This window comes from Dromaius novaehollandiae, chromosome 9, assembly GCF_036370855.1.
Source record: "Dromaius novaehollandiae isolate bDroNov1 chromosome 9, bDroNov1.hap1, whole genome shotgun sequence".
Lineage (NCBI taxonomy): Eukaryota > Metazoa > Chordata > Aves > Casuariiformes > Dromaiidae > Dromaius > Dromaius novaehollandiae.
In genome coordinates, this window is record NC_088106.1 from 11147634 (window position 1) to 11167917 (window position 20284).

Consider the following 20284-nt stretch of genomic DNA (forward strand, 5'->3'; position numbering starts at 1 on the left):
AGTTTGTGCTTTCAGCTCTAGAAGTTCCCAGAATCAGCTGTGCTGGCAACTATCACTCATGAATAATCTAATCATTTATACTTGCCCCAAATGAGTAGAAACATTATCTATGTTAGAGATATTTATAAAATAAGTAGAAGCATTATCTCTGCAGTATGTCATAGCATCTTTTCTCCATTTGATCTATGTCGGTTAATTGTCATTTCTTCAAACTTAACTTTCTAAAATTAGTTTTCCAAATTAGTGTTTGGTAACTGCAAAAAAACAGTCCAGTTATCAGAGATCGTACAATCTTTTCTGACTGTGTAGATTGTTTAAGCATTGGAAAATAAAGTATGGTTTCCAAGTTATACTTGAAATAATGATAAAAGGATAAAAGACCAGTTAGGAGCTGATAGTAATATCCAGATGTAAAGCTAGTGTTCAGGAATCAAAGTTCCTATTGGTAGAAGAACCTTTATGGGACAGAACTACATGTATATGAAGTGTATATGAAGTGTTGAAAAGCAATTAATTGCAGAATCATAGATAACAGTGACTATTTCTCAACTGATGGCATTACTTTTAGAGTTTCTATACAAAAATGACACTTCAGGAAAAGTCTGTGGGGTCAATGTATATTTATAAGTAATTGTCTTTGGAAATCCATTTCTAAAAATGTTTTTCCCCCTCTTCCCTTTTTTATTAAAACAAAAAATAAAGGTATAAATTGCTTCATGTTTTGGAGTTTGATCCGAATCGCAGACGAATGAGTGTCATTGTAGAGAGTCCTTCAGGTAAGAGATCAGAAGTTGCCCAAGCTGCAGTTGATAAATTCTTAAATAGTATGTATTCTTAATTTTCATTCTATTTTGCTTGATAGGGGAAAAGCTTTTATTCACAAAGGGAGCAGAATCTTCTATTCTTCCTCGTAGTAAGAGTGGAGAAATAGATAAAACAAGGATACATGTGGATGAATTTGCCTTGGTAAGTGTAGATATCTGTCCAGCTGATTGCAAAAAGGTTCTTCTGGTGCAAATTCTGAGACTTAAAGTGAACAAACAGCAGGTGACGCCTTCTTGTTAGATCAGAATCTAGTCTACTCTGAATGTAGTCTTTTATTTCCTCACAGAAAGGACTAAGAACTTTGTGCGTAGCCTACAGAAGATTCACACCTGAGGAGTATCAAGAAATTGGCAAACGCCTTCATGAGGCCAGGACTGCCTTACAGCAACGGGAAGAAAAATTAGCAGATGTATTCAACTTCATAGAGAGGGATCTGGAATTGCTTGGGGCTACAGGAGTAGAAGACAAGTATGCAATGGAATTTCTGCCAACTACACCCAAAAACATAGCAAGTTTAGGATTTATTACTGCCTTATGATATGTGCCATGAAAAACTGTCCAGCCATCCCCAAAAGTTCTATGCTATTTGTTTAGTATGTTTGCCACTAGTTTCGGATCAAGGAGCCTTCAAAACACGTGGTACCGATTTGATTTTGGCGTAATAACAATGACATGCTGTGTACTTCACGGGAAGAGATGTCCTTCATCGTAACGTACATGAAACAAAGTCAGGAAAATTTCATTGAAAATTAAGGGCAATAGCTAACTCTTTGGGAGAACTTTGGTACATAGCTACTTTACATATCATTCTGCTTGCGTAGTGTGTATCCTGTAAGTTGGAGAGTGTATTGTACACTGGAGTGCTAGATTTTCCATGCATTGCAATAGATGGTAATTTTTATGGACTGTTTTAAAGCTTCTCAAATGCAGCGGTGTTGCCTAATTTACACTGAGACATTCTTATTACAAGTTTTGAATTGGTTCACTTAACAGGACTGAAGTTCAGGTTTTGTTTCATCAAAGCCTTCGTTATATTGGTGGTAACAGAATATGTCTTAAATAATCACGGCAGTGGTGGTGTTACAATGTGAGCAGGATTTTTTTTTTTTTTTGAAAGTGTTCTTTTGGTTATTTAAGATTTTCTTGTTTCTAGACTGCAGGAGAAAGTCCAAGAAACTATAGAAGCCCTCAGGTTGGCTGGTATCAAAGTGTGGGTACTCACTGGAGATAAGCATGAAACTGCTGTTAGTGTCAGTTTGTCGTGTGGACACTTTCACAGAACCATGAACATCCTTGAACTTGTGCAGCACAAATCAGACAGTACATGCGCAGAGCAACTGAGGCAGCTAGCCAAGAGGTAAAATACCAGATGTCACTATCCTAGTGATTATTTTAATTTGGTTTTCTTTTAATTTCAAATTTTATGACAGTCGCTTTATGTGTCAAACATGAATTTACTTAGATTGCTTCAAGTCTATTAAAATCAAACAGGCTTACTTCTCTGCTTATTATGAGCAACTGCATAATTTGTAGCAAAATTGAAATTTTTCCCTCCCACCAATACAAAAACCTTCTTGTCCCTGAATAGAATAAAGGAAGACCATGTTATCCAGCATGGACTGGTTGTGGATGGGACCAGCCTCTCTCTCGCACTCAGGGAACATGAAAAAATGTTCATGGATGTTTGTAAAAACTGTTCTGCAGTGTTGTGTTGTCGCATGGCACCTCTTCAGAAAGCAAAGGTAAGTGAGGATATAGTCATGATTGTCCTATAAGTATTTTTAGCTTGCTTTCTGAAAGAGACAAGGATCTCTGCAAATGCTTTGTCCATTTGCCTGGCCTTTTTTTTGACTTTTGAATCACTGTTAAATTAAGTTGAACTGGAGAAACTTGCTCCTTAAAGTAAGAATGCTAACTTGCTACATGTTTTTATAAAAATTTTGTAAATAGATAGTGTCAAAATACTGCCACCGCCATCTATTATTCTTACAATTCCCTTTTCATGAAGTAACCTTTTGGTAAAATAAAGTACTACAAGAATGAGTTAGATTTTTGCCGCTTTTGCTTTCGGGAGTGGAAGAAAGGAGAAGTGAATTTGATTGAGATGAGATTAATTATCATAACATGATTGCACTGTTTCAAGTCACTGCCTAATGTATGACGACCTCTGTCGTCTGTTTTCCGTAAATATCTTCTTTCTAGTCTTAAATGCTTTTTGTTATATGTATCTTTAAATGTAGAGAAAACAGCAAATGATCTGACATAAGCATTTACACAGGTTTGTATTTTCAGCAGGGAAAAGGGAAGAAAGCATCATTTTAGCCTATGTATCAGTGGAATAAGTCTGTAGCTTTGTTTAGTTATTTGCTTAGTTGTAGCACGTTCCATGTCATCTGTGCCTTTCAGATCCTGTCAAGTAGCATTTTCTGTCCACTTGTGAAAGTCAAGTTCTGATGTCTGTCCCCTGCACATCTACAGATGTGTAGGTTCCTGTCTGGCCAGCGTTGGAAATGTCTTCAGAATTGCTATTTTTCGTGGTTTGCTTTAGCCTCTGAATGAACTCTTTGGTTTGTTGTTAACATAATTATTTACCACAATAGACTAGTAGGCCCTAGAAGAGACTCTTGTGTAACTTACTGCAAAGTGGGTCTCAAATAGGTGGAAATGGTTGAGGGTCTCTTTCCCCTCCTGCTTCCAAGATTTGGCCTAATTTTTAATGCAGCTCTTAAAATCACTTCATTATAAAACTCTTCAAGTGTGTACTGAAATTAACTTTTTTTACCAAGTTTTATAAAACATTAAAAGGAAGCTGTTTGTGACTGCTCGGAGAAAAGTAGCTTTCCCGATGAGCATCCACTTCATATATATGCTTCAGCTGAAATTTGTGTTATCTCCTGTGTCTCTTTAAAGTGTAGTTATTTGCCTAAGTTGTTTCTGTGTTCTTAATTTGTCATTAAATCCTATCAGGAGTGTGTTTTGTATTGCCAAATTTGGCAGATAGCAGCTAGTAATGCTTTCTTTAATTCTTACTCTGCCCAACAGATAACTTCCATTATTTCCTGTATTTTCTCATGATTTATAGTAAAACCAAATTTTGATGGTGGTGACTTTTTAATTTTTCAAGCTGAAGTGTATAAATTACTGAGACAAATACCATACAATATGGGAGGTTAGAGCAGGGAAGAAAGTGTGTAGCAGTTTGTTCTAGCCTTGTGTTTGATCTTCTGCTATAGACATGCTTTTCATGAGGTTTATTCCATGGTTAAGCTGGAACTTGGGTTAATATTTCCATCTTCTCTCTCTTCCCTTCTCTCTCTCTCTCTCTCTCTCTCTCTCTCTCTTTTTTAATATTAATGAATATTAATATATGGCCAGCAGTGTCACTAGCTATGCATATACTTTTCATATGTTTCCTGGCTCTGATGCCTTTTAAAACATTTTTCATGTCAGTTATTCAGAGCTGCTGCTAACTGCTGCTAGTAAAATTTGCCAGAGGATTTGCCTTGACCTTTTGGCATAGATGTTTGTCTGTCTAAATTACCACAGTCTTCAGCCTCTAATGAGGACTGCTCTGGGTGACATACTGCAGTTTTGCTACCTTTTTAAGACTGCTTACTATGATCTAATGTTAAATGTACTTGAAATAATTACTTCTTGGGACTGGAGAACCTTTAAACTTGGATATCAATACCTGCAATTAGGAAATGTATTCCCGCAGTAAGGTGGGTTTCTCTGAACTGTGGCCTGTATTTATTCGCTGTTGTATTCCTCATGTATATTCAGTGAGGTGAGTTACCACTCCTGAATCAAGGTACTGACTCTGCCAGCTTGTGCTCAATTATTTGAATATAGTTGTTTGTGTCTACTTACTGCAAGCAGCTGTTGCTCCGTTTTTAACCCTGTGTGCTTTCTGGCATATTGGAGAAATGCACAATATCTTTCCAGTAATAAATTTTTTGCATTTTTCAGAAAGCCTTTTGAATCTGCATTCAGCACCTTCACCTCTGTAGCCCATTTTTGATTGGATTCATGAAGCTTATACCTTTAGAGCTGTCTGTCTTATCAGGAAGGCTAATGAATTACTAACTTTCCTTAACCAAATACCTAATTTAATGAATTCCTCTCTATTTAGAATATTGCTGGCACTTATGGTAAGGGTCTGTTTCCTTGCTGGGAGCAGAAGGGTTGCACTGCCCTTCTTTTGGTGATTCTAGGGCCTGGAAGCATTTTTTCATCTTATTGTCATCTCTTCTTCTGATACTTTCCAGTGCCTCATTGGAAATATACATTGGTGATAATGAAGTTGCTTTAAAAAGAAGAAGCTATTTTCCTTGATAACACTACATATTGGTCTTTATGAGTTAGCTTTTTTTTTTTTTTTTGCCTCTCCTTCCTTCCCCCCAAATCTCTCTTTCGCACTGATTAGTCCCAGACGTTCTGGGAGATGTTCATGTAATAAACTTTTTTCCAATAGTGTATGTGTTTACTTGTACTGCTGAATAAGGGTTTTTTCTATGGACTTGACTCTGTATAATACTGAAAATATTATGCAAGCAGTCTGATGAAGGGGATCAAATCTTGGATTACTCCCTAATTAAATTTTCAGTTCCAACCTTTATTTGACTGTTCTGTATGATAAACCAACAAATTAAGAGTTGTGAAAGAAGAGGTAAATATATATGTTTTATTTATGCCAAATAAGCAGGTTTAATATTTAAATAAGACTTGTGCTCCAAAGCAAATAGTTTTTCTAAAGGAGCTATGAATTTGCATATGTGAAACGCTGAAGATGTTGCTTACCCAAGAGTGCCCATTCATAGAATGCAGTAATTACATTTACTGTCAGGTAAGTAACTAAGATGCTCAGGAATTAGTGGCATGGTCTGTAGCTAGTATATCTGTCTAATTCTAGAAACTTCTGTCTTTTTTTCCAGGTAGTGCGACTGTTAAAAACCTCTCCAGAGAAACCTATAACATTAGCGATTGGTGATGGTGCTAATGATGTGAGCATGATACAAGAAGCACATGTTGGCATAGGTAACTTTTGTCAGAAGAAAAAAAGACGGATGCAATTTTTAGTGGAGAGTTAGATCGTGAATAGTCTTAATCCAAACATGTATTTATAAACAGATAAACTTCTAACATTTTTGTACCTCTGAATGACAGGACATTAATCTGAGTCATTTGTTGTAGCATAACTCTAGTGAAATTAAAAATGCAAGGCTGCTTGCTCTCAGAAGTTTTATGATTATTACATAGCCGACCAGTATTCAGAGGCTCTGCTTATTGCTGTCTTAAGAGCTGAAAAGGTTTTCTTTAATCAGAATCTCAGAAGTGCTCAGCATGAAAAGTTGGGAGTAGAAAACTCTAACTTCAGTCATTGTCAGGTCCTCAACTCCCATGTAAACTTGACCCTTACGCCTTTCTTTGCCTTATACTTCCAGTGTTTGCACCACCTATGTGTCATGGTTGAAATGCTGTTTGTGTCTGGTTTGTCATTAAGGAAAAGGCTTTCATTGTGTTTTTTGAGAGACTATTACTGATTCTGAGCTAAGCTTGGTAGATTTCCCTGTTTATATTGTTTTCCATTACCTGGTCTAAACCTTCTTTATATTTCTTTTCTGCTGAGTTATGTAACTCAGGTGCAAAACACAAAATGTACAGGAATTAATTGGTTAGTTTTAGTATTTCCTTTACATATGTTTTTTGGATGATATTTGCAATAATGGTTAGTGTTGGAGGATCTTTTATAAGGTATTAGTACTTAAGGTTATTCAGTCTGTCACCACTTATGTGATTAAAAAGATGTATGTAATCGCTAGTTGTGGTCCTGATTTTGAAGACTATGGATATAGCCTGCTTGAGGAGGTTACAAACCAATAGCAGATGCTGCTTTATCATAGTTTGTCAACTAACTGAAACTTATTAAGAATACAGTTATCCAAGTTCCTATTGTAATTTGTAGCATATTGGGTATTACGTGTACTTCGGCCAGAAATAGTAAATCTTTGCCTTGGAGGCTGCTGGGGGACCTTTAAGCCACTCTCTTCAAAAGTGGACAGCACTTCTGAATGTCTGACTTTCAGAAATCCCAAGCTACGTATATTCTGTAAAAGGGCATTTTGTGTTCTCTGCATATGCTTACACTAATCGTAATAGATTTTAGAAATGAATTTGATTTGTGTTCTGTTGTGACAGATGAAATGCCTTGTCTGCCCAGATCTGCAATTAAATAAATTGCTACTGTAAGCATTTATCTCATTCTGCTGTTGAATATAGATCATAGGTTTTCCTTGCAGTACTTTGTGGAAAAAACCTCTAAAGTAGAATGTGTGAAGTAAATGGAAGGATCGATAATAGTTTGCATGTCTTTATTGAGAAGTTTGAGATTTATCTTGGCTTCATATGCATATTATTTTTATGTCGTCTTATAAGTCTTTTCCTAACTATGGCTTACAGAAATACACTGGGGGGGGGGGGGCCTTTGGGGGGAGCAGTCAGCATTAAAGAAACAGTCTTCCTCAGTCGTGTCAGAAATAATGCCTTATTTGGGGATTGAAAGTTGCTGAAGACTTTATAATGTTGAAGTGCACGAAAACCAAAATTTAGCTTTCAAATATATGTTTATTAAACTTTTGCTGGTGTTTAAGCTGTTTTTCTTGTTCCCCAAATATTACAGGAATCATGGGTAAGGAAGGAAGACAAGCTGTAAGAAACAGTGACTATGCAATAGCACGGTTTAAATTCCTCTCCAAGTTGCTTTTTGTTCATGGCCACTTTTACTATATTAGAATAGCAACCCTTGTACAGTACTTTTTTTATAAGGTAAGTCTTTTGAGTGAAATTCATTTAAAAAATGTGTAACTTCTTCCCAGCAAGAAATTTATTTCTGATTTAACATTTTCTTTGGGAACAGATTAAATACCTCTGTTCTAACACGTCTTTTGGTGTTGATATTTCTACAACTAAGTGCAGTAGCATAACTATGAAATTGCTTAGAACTTCCACCTAAAAATAGGTTTTAAATACCACAGTGGAGTTCACCTAGGCTGAGAAGCAGTCATTGTTTGCTGTCTGAAAACAACGTTACTAGCTTGAAGTTTAGTGCATTCTTTAGCAAGATGTTAAAGTATAGCTGCTAGCCTTATCTTCTGTTTATTGATTTTAAAAGCAACTATACCCACTAATCTTTCTTAAAAGGGAGAAGGAACACAGAAAATAGTTGAGAGAAGGGCCCACAGAAAGCATGTGGGGAGAGAGCATGCTCTTTGCCCCTAGGCATACCTCTTAAGACACTTAAGGGTCTCAGCCTGGACTTAAGAAATCCCAAGGTGAAACACTGCAAGGGAAGCAAGCACCAGAGATTGAGTTTTCTCAGGATACCTACAGGACAGCAGCAGGCTAAGGGTATGGAACAGCGGGGTGAGCTTGTTGATAACATCAGATGCGATATGAAGTCAAAGTTCACTATCCCACCTGAAATTAATCTTGGATTTTAGCATAGGCCTCCAAGCCCATTTTTGTCTTCTATTGTTTGTTTTCATTCAAATGTAATCATACGGCTTTGGGTTTTGGTTTCCTTTTGTCTTTTCCCCCACATAAGCAGGGCACAGACTTTCTAGGATAAAATACGGAAATTCTTCTTCGAAGAAAACTGTTGAACTCTCAAAAGAAACTGAATGGGAAATAGATTTTTCCTCCTTTAGGACTTTCTGCATGCATTTTTTTTTATTCATAATGAGATGTGTTTATCAAGCACATACATGATTAAGCTGAAATTTTTTAGATTCTTTGTCCCAAAGGAGAAAGAAAATATGCTCTTCAGCAAAGCATATTGCTTCACCTTGCCAAGTAAAATGGTGAAATGCCTTGTACTCTCTCCCTGTTTATTTTTGCCCGCTTATTAGAGTTAATAATTTCTTTCAGGGTTGTAAAGCACATACTAGAGGACTAATTGTTTCCTTCACTTCTTGTTTTGCAGAATGTGTGCTTTATTACACCACAATTTTTATATCAGTTCTTCTGTTTGTTTTCACAACAAGTAAGTATTGGAAGCCTTACGTCTTGGTAAATGTATTTGGCATTGCTAGGAAAATGGGGAGAAAACAACTAATTATTGCTCTTCCCCTCTTCAAAAGCAAATGTATTGACTGATTTTTTCCACGTCTGCTCTTTTACTGCTAATGATTGAGTCTCTTGTTCTTAGTGAATTTGTACAGATAACATAATACTGCACTTTTAGGGTTTTATTACTGTAACTCTCTGTAGGAGCTTTTTGTTCAGTTTGGCAGCTAAGTAGTCTGCTTTTCAAAACTGTATATTAATCAGTAAGTATATGTCTTGAAGTTGCTTCAGAAGTACAAAACCATCTAGGTTTTAAAATGACCCTTAAATATTTCTGTTCAGAAAGGGAGTCTGTCTTGAGAAATATAGATACTACATTTAACATATCTAGCTTCGTTTTCAAAATTTGATGGCTTGTGTAATAATTGACAACACAAAATATAAAATGTTACTAGGTGGGTTATGTAAGCATAGCTCTGTCTCTACTTAGTAGTCACATAATTAAATGATCTGTTGCTTCTGTCAGTGTGCTAAATAAAGATTGTAATACGTATAAATAACTTTCTTTACAACACTCAATCTTTGTTTCCATTTTCAGACACTCTATGACAGTGTATACCTGACTTTGTACAATATTTGTTTCACTTCCTTGCCTGTCCTCATCTACAGTCTTTTTGAACAGCATGTGCATCCGCATGTATTACAGAGTAAACCTGTGCTCTATCGGTATGTATATCCTATTTATATTGCCACAGTAGCACATCACTTAGAAGAATAGTGCCATCTGCAGAAGTTTGAACTTGCTAATATGCATTCCTACAGTATTTATATCTGTAGTTTGTACAGTTTTTGTTAACCGTCTCAAGGGAGGAAGAACTGCAGTTGCATAGTTTTTATCTCAAAAGCTAATTCAACTTTGGAATTTAAGACAAGCATCTTTTTAAGTCAATCCTGTTAAGACTGGAAGAGAATTGAGCGCTTGGCTTACGTGATCTGTAACATCCTTATCCATTACGTGCAGGAGGTGGAAATCACTCAGACATGCAAAATGAAAAACTTGGACACCGATTAAGTGAATCACAGCAAAAATGCTTTACTAAACAGAGAAGTGATTTTCTGTAGAATTAGGTGTCCTCCCAGTGGCAGTTTATTGCACTGCGTACCATTTATTGGAGAAAGTAGTATATATTTTTGTGAAAAAGAAATGTCTCTTAGATGTCTTTTCTTTTGTTGTCCCCCTCCACCCCCCACCCTCCCAAAGGTCTTTTAAGCAGAAGAGGGGTGAAAACCTAAGGAGATCTGGCCTTTTCTTCATCTGGTAATTCTACCTCTAGGGAGAGGAATTCTCGTTTGTGCTATTCAGACCTTGACCCATTCAGCACAATTGCATAAAGCAGAGGCAAATAATGACAGTAAACTCCAGGTTCCTTTTTTGCCCATGTTTAACATAATTTTTTTGGAATGTTAGCGTTCACTGAATGCATCTCAGTGCAGTAGAAGGTTGCATTTACACAAGCAGTAGCATTCATACAAAGTCAATAGCTGATGGCTTATATAAAGACAACCTGAAATCCAAAATCTGTTTTATTTCTGCAGAGACATCAGTAAAAATGCCCATCTGGGGTTTAAACCATTTCTTTACTGGACCGTCTTGGGCTTCTTTCATGCATTTGTTTTCTTTTATGGCTCATATCTTCTAATGGGAGAAGACACTTCTCTGCTGGGAAATGGCCAGGTAAAGTATCATAAGAATTATACTACTACTGTATCCTGTGGTGAATTTTTTTTATTTAATGAATTTTGCAAAATCCTGTTGTGTTAGATAACTCAAAATTATTCATATAATATTTTACTAAATTTTTAGATTTTATGAACTACATAAATATCAAAGAGGCTTTGCCATTATTTGTTTGTGCTCTCAGCATTAACATATTTTCAAAGTGAGGAAACCGAATGGGGAAGAATGTGATAAATTAATGTTTGCGTGTTACTCTGCAAAACTGATGATGTAGAACTTTCACATTCCAGTTAGCACAATTCTTAAAATGTAAATCACAGATAGGGATACAACATTACATCTCTGCTTTTCTGTTCTATTCAGTATTTTTTTTTTTTTTTTGCTTTTGGTTATAAGAAAGACTTGCTGTTGTAAGAAAGCATGTATCCATGAAGACCAGTTCTTTCTAGATAATAAATGTGTTATGGTTGTCTTAAATTTTGTTTTAATTTCTTTTGTTTACTTTGTTGCCAAAATCATACCGCATTACTATTCAGATGAGCATTTGTATTCATTCATTCATTCAAAACTCATTTTGAGTTGGACTTAGAACTTGATCGCAATGTCAAGTGCTGGCTTCTCTTGAGCATTCATTATAAAATTTGGCACCTTCAGATTTGAGCCTAAAGTGTTAAAGCTTTTCCAGAAAATGCATTATTTAATTACTAAGAATTTTGGAAAATTAGCTGGTGTAGGCTGCTTTTAAATTATGCTTTTTAATTTGCTGATATATGTATATTTTTTTTTAAAGTATTTGATAATCTCATTAAATAAGTCATTGTTTTACTTGACCCTTTTTGTTTTAGGGAGATGAAAGTTAAGGGGAAAAGTCACTTACAGAAAACAAAACTCAGGTGAAACCATTACAACTCTGCTTCCTCAGTTCCCCAGTTCTGAATTCCTTAACCCAGTTTAGAACAATTAGATTCTGGTTTTCTCTTAAAGCTGTTTTAGCTAGTGATCCAAAATACATTTCCTTATCTCACTATGCCATTCTTATTACTGACATCAAGTGCATGCTCATTCTCATGTAGCCTTTAGTATGGTTGCAAGTTATGACACTGCACCCCAGAATAACATCATTATGTCTTCCTACTGATCTCCTGGTGTGAGAGGATGGACCTGAGCTCAGGAGGTCTAATAAGGGAAAGGCTTCTGTACACTGATGAACAGACGACGGCCAGAACTGTCAAGCGGCTAAAGTCAGAGAGCATGTAAATTGGTGTTTAGTGTCCTTGCAGAGAAAGGAGAAGTAAGTGGGGGATGATGCAGCTTGCTGAAGTACCTGTTCCATCATGAGATGTTTGATAAAAACATTAAGATAGTTGTGCCTGAGCCTAAAATGTCTTTTATAATCAAGGTATGAATTTCCTCTGCTGCCATTTTTACAGGCTACCTGACTTTCTGGTTGAAATAATTGTGAATTGGTAATGGACTTTCAGTAGTTTTTTAATGAAGTAACTGTACATTATGGATCAGTGCATTTCTGAGCAGTTGTCAGCTAAGTCAAAGCACTTCCCTTCAGAATTGCTTAGTAAACATCTACAAGGCAGAAGGAGACTTTTTACTTTGTATTTAGTGACAAATGTTTAGTTTGTTTAGATTGTGTTCTATAAATCTAGACCAGAGTCTGTGTTAATGTAAATTCCATGGAGAAGGTTTTTGTGTGGTTTCTTGTATAACTTAACTTCAAGATTCTTTAAATATACCTAGAGAATGAGCATCCTTGATTAGCACTTTCAGATGTCCTTTGCCTGCTCATGTTTTCTGTAATGTGACATTACCAAAAAAAAAAAAATGCCATAGAATTTATTTGGAGACATACTCTACCTTCGCTGTGTTCCTCAAGAGATGGTTATGGGAACTGGTAGAACTGTGTGTTGCAGTAAAGTATCCATGGTGGATAAAGTAGGTTGCAATTTTAGTGTGTGCCTGAAAAAGCAAAAGTTAAAGGCAAGAGAAACTTCCCATGTGTGCTGGTAGTGCTCTCTTGTACCAGTCAGCAAGAAGTGATCTCGGTACGTGAACGTGTGATACGACGTTGTGCCAGTGCAAGGCAATGAGCCAGCAGTAGCCTCATTTCTCATTCCGAGTTATCAGTTTGGAACAAAGCACAGTAGAGCAGATTGTACATAATTTGTTAATATTTGTGGTTTATTAGGCTTACATCAATGCATTGTGCAACAACTTGATCTTTTAGTTCTTTTCTCCCCCCTCTTTCATGCTGTGCATGCCGTCAGATATTGAAACCTAACAGGCAAATGGTAAGAGTCTAGAAGAGGAGGAGATACAAAATATTGTATCTGTTGCTTCACAGGATTAAAGGATGCAGCATCCACAAAGTAAATGTGTTCAAAAATAAAATGGTGGCAAGAACCTGTTCGTATTTTGCCTTCTAACTCTGTGACCATGTAGAGCAGTGTTAGCAAAGACACTTTCTTTCACAGGTTGCGTGAAAGCAGTAGCCTCATTTTACTTCAAGGTTAATACTGACATGCTGCTTGTTAAACATTTCCTGTTTACTTTTCAAACCTATAGTAGTCTTCAGAAGACCTGTTGAAACGAAGATCTGAATTGTCAGTAAATCCAAACTCATGACTACTTTAATTTTTTGCCATGTATAAAGATGAGAAAAGTAGTTGTGAGAATTATTATTAGGTTGTTGGGGGTTTTGTTTTTTCTTGGGGGGGGGGTTGGGGTTGTGTGGGTTTTTCTTGTTTTTGGGGTTTTTTTTTTTTTTGTCAGATCTCTGTAACAAGGACTACAACTGCGTTAATCCCAGTGTCATGCCTCCATGCTCTACTAACCACTCCCGTCCAGGATGAATTTGACTGCCTGTCTGCATGTGGCACCTCTCTCCTTGCTTGCCTAGTTTGTTAATGAGAAATATTAAAATGAGGGTTTGCTCAGCATTTAGTATGTCCCTGGTAAAAATAGCTGCCAAAAAGCAGCGTTCAGCGTGAGCACCCAGGCCGCTCGCTGCAGCGGAGCGCTTGGGCCCGTGCAGAATGGCGGTGTGTATCCGAGTAACATGTGGGTACGAACCGGCATCCCCGCTTGGTTGTCAGAGCTGAGATTTTTGTTGTTGTAGGACTTGTGCAGAGTTTTCGTTCAACTGATGTGGACAAGAGACTATAAAAGTGACAGAACAATAATGTTTTAGGATTGAAGCTTAACTTTTTCTTAACATTCGTTTGTTAGCCTTGAAACAAAGTGTCTTTTTCATAGCATTTTCTTTGATAAATATAATGGCACCATTATTTTTGAACTGTAAAACTGTGCTTGGAAAAAAGCAAACCTTCAAGTGATGCTGCATGTTGAAAATGATCTGGAAATGTTTAAACTCAAAGTGTTTTGCATTTATGTTGAAGTGAATATTTTCCACTCAATATTTGCTTTTGGTTGGATGTTTACACTTAACTGGTGGATTTGGTATCTTTATTTTCCTATCATTTCATGTTAGTGTTTTGGGCTTCTTCGTCTTTCTTGTAGCCTTTTTGGTGATCTGTTTTGAACCAAGAAGGAATATGACTTATGGGCTGTTAATTTTGCTCTTACGTTATAAGCTATATTTGTTTTTATAGTAGTTTGTGTTGTATCCTTCTTCCTTATTAACTGTGATTAGTGAAGTTGCAAGCTTATGTCCATAGACTTGTTTCCATGGTATAGCTGACTTGAGAAAAATCTAACTTATTGTGAATGTTCTTTACTGATCTTTTTCCATAACTTTTGCCTTGCCTTATATTTAGATGTTTGGAAACTGGACATTTGGTACTTTGGTCTTCACCATCATGGTTATAACTGTTACAATGAAGGTATGATATTACAGTATTTATTCCTTGTTCTTGGATTTACAGGCAAATACATAATACAATATTAATTTTAATTTGAGTCAAAAGTTATACAGAAGTAGTCAGTTCTTGAGGAATCCAGATAAAGACATTTATGCTTTATGATAGTTAAGATTTTGCTTCATAGTTCGTGTTACAGCAATATTTAGTGTTTGAGCTGAAATTTTGCAAGTACATTCAAATTACTTCGGACCAGTATTTGTCATTTTTTATGAAGTGAGAAGAAAGCAAGTTCATTACAATTGTTGGTTTTTGTTTTAGATGGCACTAGAAACTCACTTCTGGACATGGATAAACCATTTTGTTACTTGGGGATCCATTGTATTTTATTTCATATTCTCCTTGTTTTATGGGGGAATTATCTGGTGAGTGCTTTCTTCTCTGCTTTCTGTAGCACACATGGTGAAGTTATGAAAGAACATTGCATTAAAGTAGTGTATTCTCCCTTATTGCTTTGAAATTCATCATAGATACTGGAAAACAAATTTCTAAACCTGGAATGGCATTTGCCTTTGGTGATTCTTTCTGAAGTCAGAGCCATGCTGTTAAGCTATCGTGTGCCCAGGGACAGGATTTATCTGTATCCAACAGCCTGTGGCTGTAAAGACATTTTTATTTTTAAAAAGTAGATAGGATTCCCAAAGGTTCTGTGTAATAGGTAAATATTTGCAATGGACACGAGGACACTGAGGTTAGAATCAGTGAAGTGATATATTTTTTTGCTTGTGTTTTGAGGTTTAGAGGAATAGGACACTGATTTCCTGCAACAGAGTTTAAAACAGACTGTTTTCCACCTAAGTTCTGTACTCGTGTTTCCTCAGTGTTTCTTTGCTGATCCGTTCCAGCAGGTTGCTAGACTTGCTCTTAGACACCATACAGTTGTCGCCCTGCGTCCTATGCTCGTCGACATAAGTTAGGATAAGTTTAGCCAGTCAGTCCTGTACTTTTGTTTCTAAAAGTGTTGCTTAGTAATTGCCACCTCTTTTAACTTTTCAGGCCATTTTTACATACCCAGGACATGTACTTTGTATTTGTTCAACTGTTGTCAAGTGGTTCTGCTTGGTTTGCCATAATAATCATAGTAGTTGCTTGTTTGTTTCTTGATGTGGTGAAGAAAGTGCTGTACAGACATCTACAACCAACAAGTACAGAAAAAGCTCAGGTAATATTATGTTTTTCTATCCAACTTGATTAGTATTTAAAAGAATACATTTATTAAAGTCTGTCTTGTTAACCAGTTAATCTTTCCTGTGATATTTTGGCATTTAATCAACCTCTTAAAATGCTGTGATGTTTAATGCATAAGACAGTGTTCTCATTTGGAAAGATAAATGTTAATTTAAAATTACCAAAATTAGGACAGCATTTTACAAGAAAATAACATTATTAACAAGTAATAGATTTATTAATAACAATAGAATTATTTACAGAGGAATCATTCAGTCTTTTGCATCTCAGCTTACAACTGTATAAAAGGTTTATATTGCACATTTTTGTAGTGCTTTAAACCTGGTAACTAGACTTACTCTTATTTCTGTCTAGCTAGAAACTCTCTCTTCAACTGTAATTGACATTGAATAGCTCTTAAAATGTAATGAAAGCACTAATTTAAAAAATTACTTTAGTAGAGCTTGGTTTAATTAGTATTTCTTAAATCTTGATCATGCCATATGCCAGGTATTTGGTTGTTGATTATGTAATTAAAGAAAATTACCTGTATGGTGTTTTCATAAATTCATAGATGAGTCCTGAAGAACTACTGTGATAATAGAATCGTCTTGCTCCTAACACAGGCCACACAAATACCTTGAAATCATTCTTGTTTAAATTAGTCTGCCTTTTAGGTACATATCTCATCTACGTTTGAGTGGGCTTAGTGACAGTTACGGAGAAGTCATCCTAATACATTGTTCTAATAGCTGTTCTCTCTCTAGTTTCAGTTTTCAGCATTTTATCTTTTTATACCCTTTCTGCTAAATTGAGGTGTTCTATTGTGTTTTTTTTTCATGGTTAGGTTTTTGATCAAGTTAACTTTCTCCCTGGCAGAATAAGTAGGTTGAACTTGAATCTTTCTGTAAAGCATATTTTCCATTCTTTTAATCATTCTTGTGCTTCTTCTATAATCTTTGCCATTCCTCAACCTCCATCTTGAATTCTGGGTATCACCTTTGAACACAATATGCCAGCACAGCATACATCAGTGTCAAGAATGGAAGTAATGAATCTCCCAAATGCATTCAGTTTACTAAATAATATAGGTCACTAACCTGTTATCTTCTGTATCTTTTTCTCTTCTGCAAGTGTAAATAGTGATTACTTTGTTTTGCTTCTAGGTCATTGCTGAGAAGTCTAATGGCATAGGGCCCAGAAAAAAATTGAAAGTGAACAGAAAAGCACCCAATTGATGATCATATCCCATTTATAGTTATATTATGAAACCTGTTAGCGGTTTTTAATCCATTTAATTTGTGCCATATTGATTTCTGTGGTCTTCTAGTTGCTTAATCCAAATTACATTGAGCTATGTGTCTTACAGAGCTCTTAACTACATTACACCAATACTGTTACCTCTAGCAGCTAACCATTTAATTCTTTTGATAAATGCATGTTGATTTACTTAAATTTTTACCCTTCTAATTTGTATTAATAAAAGTCCATATGAGGCATTCTCTTACTTTGCCTAGGATCAATGTCAGGCTGACAAACCTAAAGTTAACCAAGATATCCCATTAACCTATCTTCAAAACTGGCGAATATTAGCTGCTTTTTCCAGCCAGGGAATTTAGTATCCAAAATCCAAGGTAAATAACCATGAGCTTTCAGAAAGCTTCTCCGCTAGAGTTCATAAAACTCTTGGTTGCACATTACACAGATCTACTTTTTGTTGAACACTTTCTGTCCTTCTTGTATTATTTACAATCAGCTGTTTCCATCTGGCAGTGGTTAGTGTGGCTGCTAAGTTTTCTCATGTCAGAAGAAAAAGTTTCTCTTGTCCCTAGCCTTATCTGTATATTTTTCATTGCATTCTCTTGCTCTCTGAATGAATTCTTTGGAATAACTGGCTTTTCTTTGTTTCCATTGCAGTTGTATGATAATGGGCGTGATCAGATATCTCTCCTTTAGGAAAGCACAGTGACTGTCTGACATCTTTCTTGTGGCTATAACTTAGTTCATAGCAAGGAGATTTTGTTTTGTTGCCCTCTATTAGTAATTTTTATTTTTCTGATTCTCTTTCTGCTTTGCCATTTGACAGCATCTGTGGTAGTGTCCATGCTTAATGGAATACTGCCTTTTTTCTGAAAACACCTAATTCCTGACATTGCAAAGTTTAGCCAGGGACCTAAAATCTGATTTGACCAGAAATGTTTCATCAGCCATTCAGCCTTTTCTGTGTGTCTGTCTGATAGTGGAATCATAGTTAAAAAGCCATTTGCAAAAAGAAGGCACCTCTTTGTTGCTTTCTGAAGATCTAATCTGTTGAGATTTTCCTATTTGTAATGAGACAGACAGCCCCACTGAATTTCATAGGCTACTCTTGCAGTGAGGAACTAAACATAAGTGAATAAGACCATATGACCGACTGACTTTGCCCAGTTATTGTCAGGAAGTGACAGTGCTTCTTTCATGATTATTCCTCATTAGGCTTGTTTAAGATCTCTAGTAAATATTTTTCTCTCAGTTTCAAAGCAGAGGAAAGGACTCACTCGCAGAGAGTTAGGAGAATGTCTTTCTGTCCTAAAAGCTGAGCAAATTCTCTGTAGAAGTCATTCAAAGAATGAATATGGAGCTTTGTATTGCCATTTTAATGCGTTTTTCATAGTATAGATGCACCCTGTGTATAACTGAGTTATTTTTAATTCTTCCTTTTTAACTGTATGACTAAATTAGTGTATTTGCCTAGTAGAGGAAAAAAGAAAAGAGCTTATTTACAGTTATTAAGGTTTTTTTTTTTACTCACCGCAAGAAAAATTTTTACATGAACCAGTCACTAATTTTAAAAATTGTACCTGTTTCAATTATTTTTCTTTCCCTCATGATCTAAATTTTAAAATAGCCTACTGCGAGCAGTGAGCAAACTTAACACAATTTCCTGAGCTGCTCAACTGCTGGTATCTTTCAGAAGCTAAGAGCACACTGGCTGTGCGAGTTACCCAGCTCTGTGCTCTGAATTCACTGCATCTGTAGACATATGCCTTACTCCACGGACTATATAAGGGGCTTGATGTTACGTGTTTCAATTTAGTGTAAGTTCATAACATCAGCAATTTATTTTTCACCAGTTAGGTGTTACACGTAGCTGAGGTGTTCCTAACAGAGCAAAGAAATTTAACTGATGTGAGAGAAAAACACTTGAAATTTTGTTAAAGATGAATCTTTAAATGTAAATACTATTCTGTGTCACTACTCTCTTAAAAACTGTCCCATTTTGGGATGTCAGTACATTAAAAACTTGACAAGCTAGTGAGAGTTGACTTTTATAGCAGGATGTGCTTGATTGGCTCTACTTTTCCCCAATGCACTTAGGGTGCATGTGTATACATTTTTTGCCCCTTTTTTCAATTACTGTAGAATCATGTTGGAAGAAGTGGCCAGTAAGGAGAATCTCAGTCTTTGGGTAAATATAAATCACAACACTACTGAGAGGGGAAGTTAATACTGAGTAAAGGCAGCTGGTAAAGTATAGGCCTTTTTCCTCTGTATGAAAGCTAAGGAGCATTTAAGTATGGTCCTAGCGAGCAATAACTGGCTGTGATGATCCCAGGAGCTGTCCTGAAGGTATCAGGCTCGTGTTCTGTATATGATGTGTATTCCACTCAAATAACAATGTCTTGTCCTGTGTCTTTCTCTTAGAAAATTACTGCTACTACTTACTGACATGTATGTTCCATCCCTTCTCTGTCCAATTGTAGATGTACTCCAACAGAGTTGCTTTAAGTGACGAGTTCATCGCACTGCAGCCATTGTCCAGGGCCAGGAATCAGCTGAGCAAAATTAGGTAGAGTAGGAGGGACAGTTCCTCATCAACTCTTATGCATGCTGAAGGTGAACTAACCAGTGCTGAGAGAGATGGAAGAGGCATGAATATTAGTGGGTTGAGAGGGCGATATCTGTAGCACAGATCCATTCAGTTTGGTATATTTCTTGGCTTTGCTCTGTGTTTTTGAGCCAAATGCTTCTCCTAAGTAGCATGTGGACATTCCTTTTTAGGGAAAAACATCCCTAGCATGATGCTCAACTTTCAGAATACAAATCTAGCTCTTCTTGCATTCATTTTTAAATAATCAGTTTCTAGCATGGTTACAATGCTTTTCATTTCTTTATGATCAAAATTAACAGTGCTTTTTGCATGTTGGATAATTTCAGCTTCATAAGGCCGTGACAGGAAGGTCCATATATTTCAGGCAGCAGTTTATTGCGAGTTGTTTGCCCATTTTAATTTGCTTTCACTTGTGTTGAAAGTGCAGAAAATGTTTTAAGTTTGGGCGCATATGTACACTTGTGCAGCTAAGGCTTTCTGTGTTTGTTTCATGCTTCTATAAAGTAAGTGTTGTTTGTTTTCATTGTATTATGGATACATATTCCCAAAGGCATTTGAGTACAAAGTCTAACAAATTATTCAAGAAAAGATTGAAACGTATCTGTGTGTGTGTAGGTTAGAATTCTGAAACTTGTCAAATGCACTGAGTTCACTATGTGAAATGTTACCAAGTGCTGGTTTTCAGTTGTAAGACAGAAACATTCTTATGCATAAATAATGCCTTAACCT

The 20284-nt window shown here is 36.2% G+C and overlaps 1 protein-coding gene across 11 annotated transcripts in view; it reads left to right on the forward strand.

Moving 5' to 3' along the window:
- ATP11B (ATPase phospholipid transporting 11B (putative)) overlaps window positions 1-20284 on the forward strand; it is a 73075-nt gene that overhangs the window by 35165 nt on the left and 17626 nt on the right. For 7 of the 11 annotated variants that reach the window (XR_010390464.1, XR_010390465.1, XM_064516659.1 and 4 more), the window contains exons 16-28: window positions 703-776; window positions 863-966; window positions 1112-1293; window positions 1979-2182; window positions 2414-2567; window positions 5760-5862; window positions 7505-7650; window positions 8807-8866; window positions 9488-9615; window positions 10486-10624; window positions 14416-14481; window positions 14779-14882; window positions 15514-15679. Coding sequence is in view for 7 of the 11 variants with exons in the window: in XM_064516659.1 (XP_064372729.1) it covers window positions 703-776; window positions 863-966; window positions 1112-1293; window positions 1979-2182; window positions 2414-2567; window positions 5760-5862; window positions 7505-7650; window positions 8807-8866; window positions 9488-9615; window positions 10486-10624; window positions 14416-14481; window positions 14779-14882; window positions 15514-15679 (1630 nt within the window). In the remaining 4 variants the exon portion in view is untranslated. Of the gene's footprint in view, window positions 1-702; window positions 777-862; window positions 967-1111; window positions 1294-1978; window positions 2183-2413; window positions 2568-5759; window positions 5863-7504; window positions 7651-8806; window positions 8867-9487; window positions 9616-10485; window positions 10625-14415; window positions 14482-14778; window positions 14883-15513; window positions 15680-19427; window positions 19514-20284 lie in introns of all 11 variants that reach the window. The other 4 variants (XR_010390466.1, XR_010390467.1, XM_064516658.1 and 1 more) reach the window with 1 other exon arrangement.